The following is an 8,896-nucleotide window of genomic DNA, read 5'->3' on the forward strand; positions in this document are numbered from 1 at the left end:
ATACATAATGATACGAATTATTTATAAATATAACTTTTTATTTAATAAAAGATTTTCGTATACTCATGTAACTAATTGAAATGTTTATTTTTAACAAAACTTATTTTTTCCTATATATTTTTTTTTATTTTTATATCCAATAAAAATATTCGCGGCATTTTAAATTAATTACTCATATTTATCCAAATATACGTATCATATATAAATAATTTAAGCTTATTCTCGATATATTTAAGTTGTTACTAAATAAATATATATATCATAAATGATTATTATTATTAAATGCATACATATATATATATATATATAACAACATTTACGCAGTTTAAAAAAATACTATATAAAACAAATAGGAAGATAATATATCAGAATATATTAAAATTTTATAATTCACATTAATCATCTTACGGTATATCAAAACATTTAAGTATATCTTGGTGATTTTATAATGGTTACATATTTTCTGAATATACATCTACGGTGGATTATTCGTAAGAGTACTATATATTGTTTTAAATTATGTAATAAATAACTTTTTGCTGAAATATATTATGCATAAAAATAAAGCTAACTCTTCTTTTTGATGACATCCTATTGTAATGTTCTAGTAAAGTTATGTAAATGTTACATGGCATATACTAGCAAAAATTAAATCTTTATAAAGTGTCTTTTTGAAACAAAGAGAAGGGATTAATAATATCAAAAGTGTTTCAGCAAGTAATATTTGTAAATCGCATAAATGTATTTTATTATAAATATTTTAATTAAATTTTGGTCCTTTTTATTTTTATCTTTATAGCACGGTATATCCAATGCACAATTCTAAAAATATATTTTCTATAGTTTCTGAAGGATTTTAAAGTATAACTTATTTTTTCAGTAGTAAATCTATTCCGATTTACAGCCCTTAATTTGTGTTTTAATTTTTTATATTTTTATTTAAGTTTTTCCTTATATCTTTTAATTTAATTAGTACTTCTATATTCTTTAAATTATTGTTTTATATAATCTTTTATAATGTAGGTTTATTTTACCTATTTATTTTTTTTTTCCTTTTCTTCGTTTTCTCTATTTCCATATTAAACATATTCAGATGTCTGCTTTTTCAAAATTGCATTTTTTGCTTCATTTTCCCTCATGTATTTTTCTATTAATATAATATTTTTGTAATATATTGAAAAGTTTCTGTTGTTCCCCTGGTTTATAGTTTTTCTAATCTGGAAATAAAAATAAGACTTAAAAATATATTTTATAAATTCATAATGTGTTTTACCTCATAATAAGAAAATTCTGCGTACAAAAATTAAGCAAACAACAGCAAAAATAAAAAAACAAAAAATAATAAACAAAAAGAGAAAAACAAAGTATGAATATTTTAATTATACTATGTCATATTATTATTACAGTGACAACTTCATATACAATAAACAAATTAATAAATTTTTATGATGAGAAGGAACTTAATTTTTTTTTTCGTGACATCTTTCCATATTACACATAAATTTAGTATAAAAGAAACTGTTCATTATAATGATCATAATTCTATTTAAATAAAAGTTTCTATTTAAACTCTTCTAACATTTTAATCATATATTTTAGTTTATAGATATTAATTATTTAACTATACATATATATATATGTACACATTGCGTTTTAAATGAAAATATAAAGAAGAAAAATACATTAATTATATAGTAATATTTCTTTATATTTTTACTTAATATCCGCTTAATATATTTTTAATATATTCTATATAAATTAGTGTAGTAACCAATCCAAAATTTACTAGAAGATTTATTTTTCTATAATACATAATTTCTGGAATAAAAAAATTACCTTTATACATAAAAAATAAAAAACATAAATAAAAAAAAAATTCAGCAAAAATTAAAAAATATATATTTTAAAAATTTTATTTTCATGTCTATTTTGTTTTGTTTTATTTTTTTTCAGAAATAAACCGTGATTTTTGAAATACAAGGATATAACTATTTCTACTGATATTTGATGTAACTATAGTATAATGTTATAATTCCTCTACAAACAAAATGATTAATCAATCGAAATAATACAACAAAACAACATTTTCTACTTATTTCTGGTGTAAATACTACATGGAATACTCATATTTTTAAAGAATATTTATATGATAAATAAAATTAAATTATTTAATACACATATTAATCATTTCTATTTTATATATTTTAAATATCATACGATCATAATAAAAGATTTCTTTATAGATGTCTATTTTAGAAATAATGTATAATTGTATCCATTTTATTATTTTCTTCTTTATTTTATTTTATTTTTCTTTTTTATAAATAAAGAAATAAATGCACATACATAAAACTGTGAATTTTAGCTTTTTTTAATATTAAACTAATTATTCTATAATTAACAAATACATAAAATTAATAAAATAATGTAAACTGGTAAGCATAGAATAATTAAAAAATTAACAATGACACTTATTCTTTTTTTTCTTTTTACTTACTTCTATACAAAGATAAGTACTTTCACTATAAATTTCTTTAATAAAAAAGAATTGATATTAATTTGTTATATATAATATCAAATATTTTATTTACATTTTTTTTATTAATTATATATATATATATAATATAAATATAAAGTAAAATGGGAAAGATACTTTTAGTTTTTTTCTTTTTTATGGTGAACATCTCTTCAGCATCACATTACACATAATAGCACAATTCTAAATTTTATTTGTTTTTTTATTTTGAATCCTTCTTAATTTTAACTTTATAAAATTTTATTTTAAAATTGTTTTTATAAATTATAAATATTATTTTATATACGTTATAGTAAACATATATCAAAAGCTAAAAACAAATAATAATAAATAAATAAAATATTTCATATAAATCCAAAATAAAACTCTATGATTATACTCTTTTTTTTTTTTCTGCTAATTTTCATCTTATAAAAAATCCTAATTCAAAGATTTTGTTGTAATATATTTAAACAATATGCCACTTTACCAATATTTTTGAATAAAGTCTTCGAAATGAAATAATAAATATAATATTAAAAGAAAACAAATAACCTTAGTGCATAAAAAAAAAAAGCTTGAAATAAAAAAAAATAATGTACGCAAATAATATTAGTAAAATGTTAAAAATTAAAATGTATTCTTTTATTAATCAAATTTTAATTTAATTATTATTGTTTTTAATTTATCACATATTATTTATTATTGAAAATTTTATAAAATAAGGTATAATAACCGCACAAATATTATTGTTTTAATATACATTTATATAACTATATTATTGGAATTATTGATTTAAAATATAAATGTACATTATCCGCACAGATTACAGCAAGATTTAAGATACTATAATAAATAAAATTTTCATATATCTTATATAATATAAAAATATAACTATGTATATGTAAAATAATAATAGTTTTTATCAACTAAGCATTTAATAGTTATGCTATATCAAATTATATCAAAATATAATACTATATATAATATAAATGTAAGTATAATATATTATAATTTTGTTACTGCTATATATATTCCTTCTCTTTTTTAATTAATAATTTTTATAAAAAATATTTTCAAAAATAATTACAAGATAGTAGATAATTTCTAAAAAAATTTTACACTATATTTTTTAACAATAGATCTAAATATAACTGTTCTAAGAATATTTTCTGAATATATTCTAATACATATTTTATTTCTAGAATTTTTTTGTTGTATTATATCCTCATTAAAGCAATATTTTATCAATATATATTATGTATATAAATATATAATTGTTTTTCGAAATGAAATTTTGTATGGTAAATTATTATATTAACACAATTATTTGCGTAACGTACTCATTAAATACTTTTTTATTTGTTTTAATTCAATAATATTATTTAACAGTATTTTAATTATAGCTTTTACGAAAAAAATTTTTTTAATTATAACTTTTTTATTGTACTTCATTAAGTACTACATTTATATTTATTTTAAAAACAAATCTAAAGAATTGTTATATCGACAAAATATAAAATAATTGAGTCAAGTTCTAAGTTATTCGTGTGCTTATTTTTTTTGAAAAATATTAAATATATCTAGTAAAATATTATATAAGCTTTTACAACTTTAAAAATATCTATTATATAACAAAATACACAAATGATCATTTTTTTTATTAGAGCCTTTATTTTTTCCTGTCTAATATGGATATTCAAATATTATGACGAGGTATCATAGTTATTATACTTAATTTTTTTCCTTTTTCTTTTTTATTTTATGTTTTTACATGAGAGGAATATTTTATTCATATAATATATAAATATATATTTTTTTAATATGAACTTATAGTCAAATATCTGCGATAAAACTCGGAACAAGAAATTGAACATAAATAACATATTAAATATTAAATATAGCAGATTGTTAAGCAGTGAAATAAGGGCATTTCTGGAAGATAAACATAAATGTTTAAAAGAAAAAATATATGATTTAAAAGGAAAAAGTACTGCATCATTTGAAAAAAAACCATATGCATTAAAGCAATATAACTTTTTTCAAGAAGAAGATAATGAATCAATATACAATGATACATATCAAGAAGAATTGAATTATTTTATGCCACGTAAAAAACCTCAAAATCTTGGAGATTTTAACGTTAAACATAATTTAAAAGAAAAATCTTTTACAGTAAAACATTATAATAATATTCAGAACAATAAAAACCTACACAAATCTTCAAAAAAGTTATACTCAGAGAATGATTCATCTTCAGACCTCATCAACTCAAGTAATAAACGTAATTGTAATATTATTAAAGATAAAATTAATGATATTCTAAACATTCAGTAAAAACATCCAGTAAAATATGCAATTTGGTATGCCCTTTTTATGCTTATATTAATACTGTTTTTGCCGTTAGTTTATTGTTTAGGTTTTTTTTATAGTATCCGAGAATGCCTAAAATAATTATGTCTCTTATTATTTCATATTATAATCCATTATATATTTGTATTACTAGTAATGTTGTTTTTATATTTCATTCTGCTTCCTTGCAGAATACAACTGTTTTAAATTAATATATATAAAACTATCTCATAAATTAATGTAAGTCTAGTAAAAAGTGATAATCATTTATTTATTGCAAAAATTTAATTCTATAAATTTATTTTAGTAATCTGAAAGAAAATATAATTTTATATATTCAATTGTAAAAAAATGTATGCCACCAATACAATTATCTAATATATATGAATTTTTTATATTTTTTTGCACTTATTATTAAAAAATTGTCTTTATATAATTTTATATTTCTTGTAATATAATTATATATTCTGTACTTTAATTTTTAGTTTAAATTATTAAAGATTTGAAATATAATTAAAAATTTACTTTCTAGTCATATATATATATATATACTTTAATAAATTTTGCATATTTATCATATTATGACTTTTACATATTTAATCTATACAATTAAAAATATTTATATAAAGAATAATATAACATTTCAAAATATTATAATCATATTTACCCAAGTTAAATAGTAAAATATTTACAAATTATGTAATATTCACTTTAATAATCAGTTTTTATATAATTCAGTATATCGCTTATATAGAGATAGCTATAATATTTCTATGTATAACTACATATTTTGCTTTAAAATAAAAAAAACTTAAAAAATTTCGCTTTCTTATTTCTAATATTAATTAGAGAAGGCGTAAGTAGAACATATATTTATAGGAATTCGCATCATTAGTGAAATTCGAATAATTTTTAAAGAATTGTTTTATTATTATCAACTAGTCTAAAATGTTCTGTTAAATATGTATAAGAAATACATTAGGTGATAATGTTCATATAATGTTATATAAAATGTATATCTTTTCTACATTTACTTAAGTTATTCACTGCTTAGATGATAAAATAATTAAGGAAAGACATATATATATATGTATATTAAAGCATTTAAAACGAAAGCTATATAATAGGTATATACAAACTGAATAATATAAATATATTTTCTATTTATTTACATATTATTAATTAATTTTTGCTTAAATGCTGGAAAGCATATTTTTTATATACTCCTAAGAACTGTGCTATTCTTTTGATGCTTCACTAATAGTATATTAAATATGTTGAATATTTTATGCAGTTTGCTATGATTATCAAATTAGCAACAATAAAAGACTTATTTTGTTAATAATATGTGTTAGTTTTTTTATTGTATAAGCAGTATCCTTATTTTCTTTTTAAGTTAATTTTTGGATTGAGTTATTTCTTTACCTTTTTCTAGTGAGTGTAATGTATATATATTAGCATCGTCTAAATAAACGTATTAGAGAATTCTAATTATGGAAATGATTAAAGAAATATTAGTTAATTATTCTTCAAGTGTTTTAATTTTTGTATTTATCCTTATATAAAGAATTTTTCTTTCCATACCTCCATACACAAAAAATTAGTTAATTAATAAGCATAATGTAATATATCCCCTGGATTGCTTATCAATTTGCTTGTCCAATATTCTATAGAATTTTAAATTTAGGATAATAGCATATATATATATATGCATCTTAAATTAGTATTTTTTTGTGGACATATTTTTTGCAAGAAATGTATGTATGTCTATTGCGCGCTTTGTATTCCCTGTATGGTATTAATAAGTAATATACATTATATATATTATTAGTGATATTCTAAAATTTAAGAAGTTAATAAACTAATAAATTTAACACTTTTGCGATAATTTATATGTTTTATTATTATATATAATGTTATAGTACGAGTATTTTTATCATCTTATCTATTACGTATTTAGAAAAAGTTATTAATCCGTTTAAAGTTTGAAAAAATATTTCTTAAACCTCTAACGAACTACTAAAAATTTCGCAATAGGTGAAAAAGTGAAGTAAAATAATATATTTTATTAATATATCTTTAATAGAAGATATATAGGAATATAAAATATTTATTAATAGATGTTATATAATTGAGGTACATTGGTGTTTTTTTCGTTTATTCATTCATTTGACCAAAGGAATATGCATATAATTTTATATATCTATTTATAGACTTAGTAAATATATAACAAATAAATGAAGTATTTAAGTCTTTTTTACACATTATTGTATACACTGATATAGATTATAATACCACATAATATAATTTGAAACAGTAAATTTAAATGAATGAATTATATGGAAAATATACTCCTTTAACACAATCATTCAATTAAAGAAAATGTTACATGAAACGTATTTTCTAATTTAATAAATTCATAAATTAATTTTTTTTTTTTTTTATATTTTTTCAAATTAATGTTCGAAGAAAATGTATATAAAACAATATTATTAATGGTATATCTAATATTTCACTAAATATATCTGTTATTTTATCTGCTGAGTAATATTATAATTCGGTCACCCCAAGAGTATATCAATATTTACATTTAAACTGAACTTACAAAATAGCTAACAAAAATGGATACTTTTTCTTTTTAAATATTTTATTTTTAAACAAATAGATAATAAGTAAAACTATATTATATAAGATCAGCAGAAATAAATTTTTTGGAAAAAATATTAAATTTGGGTATTTTTCGAATGTATTACTTTTTTCATATAATATTATATTCTTTAGAACATAAAAAATGTGAAGTAATTAATAATTGTTTGCACATTTTTCTAAAAATAAATTCTGTATATAACTACGTACATTCGAGAATAAAGAAAATGTTATCATTGTCCTTTCAAGTTAACTTTAAACTAAAAAGTAGAGCAAAAACAGGAATAAGACTGAGAAGAATTTTTAACTTAAATATTAATAAATTAATGGATTAATTGGTTCATTTGATATACTTAATATATTGAAGCATAACATATTTAAAGTAATAAACAAAAATAAGCCAGGATTATAAAAATAATTTATATATCTAATGGTAATTGTATGATGACTATGATTAGAAATTATGAAGCATATAATTTATGGAATTTAACATATGGAGATTATCGAAATCTAAAATAAATAATCTAACATAATAAGAAAAAATTTTTAAAAAAGGATTTAAGGAAGATATATTTCAATAAAAATAATTAAAGCATTTTATTTACATTATGCAATGTCCACTATTGTATTATTAGGTAATTCTGTGTAATCTCATGAGTGACAATAAGGTAATCTTACAGCTGTTAATACCTCTAACCAAAAAAAGTATATAACATAATAAGTAAATTATGAGAACAAAATAAATAAAAATTAACATATGATACCTTTTGAAAATATATGCAATACTATTATTTTTTTTTATTCAATGTATAAAGAAGTATTATTATAAGTTTTATTTTTTTTTCTAAAGAAGCTTCATTAAGAAAACATACTTTTATTCGCATTTTTATTTTGCACTTAAACAAGTTACATTAATATTAGCATAATAAAATAATTTATTTATGTAGCAAAACAAAGGCATAGTATGCGAACCAGCAAGTTATGCAAGCAAAAAAACAAAAAATAAAATGAAATTATATAAAATATAAATGTAATATGTAACATAAAAAATATTTATTTTCTCTTATGCATAAAATTGACAGAAAATAAATCTTCTTTCCATGTATATTAATATATGCAATATAGTTTGTAATGTTATTTTCTTAATTTTCATGTGTTATAATTTTATTAAAACATGCTAATAATTGACTTATGCCCTAATTGCAATATTTTATACGTTTTTATTTTTAAAACACAAAATGTTATATATATATATATATATATATATTATATATGTATTTAAAAAAATAAGAAAACATTCTCTAATATTTTCTTAATTTACTGATATAATAAATTATATTTTAGTTCATTTATCATTAAACAAAAGAAAATGTATAAAAAGTA

General features: G+C 18.3%; 1 protein-coding gene across 1 annotated transcript; it reads left to right on the top strand.

The window, feature by feature from the left end:
• Nucleotides 1–4,162: 4,162 nt before the first annotated feature.
• MKS88_000365 (uncharacterized protein) lies at nucleotides 4,163–4,852 on the top strand (the record flags this gene model as incomplete). The annotated part of the gene is made up of 2 exons (XM_067214637.1): nucleotides 4,163–4,231; nucleotides 4,352–4,852. The coding sequence occupies 2 exons, from the start codon at nucleotides 4,163–4,165 to the stop codon at nucleotides 4,850–4,852; spliced, it is 570 nt and encodes a 189-aa protein (XP_067075605.1).
• Between the last annotated feature and the right edge of the window lie 4,044 nt (nucleotides 4,853–8,896).

Source organism: Plasmodium brasilianum, chromosome 1, assembly GCF_023973825.1.
Source record: "Plasmodium brasilianum strain Bolivian I chromosome 1, whole genome shotgun sequence".
Classification (NCBI taxonomy): domain Eukaryota; phylum Apicomplexa; class Aconoidasida; order Haemosporida; family Plasmodiidae; genus Plasmodium; species Plasmodium brasilianum.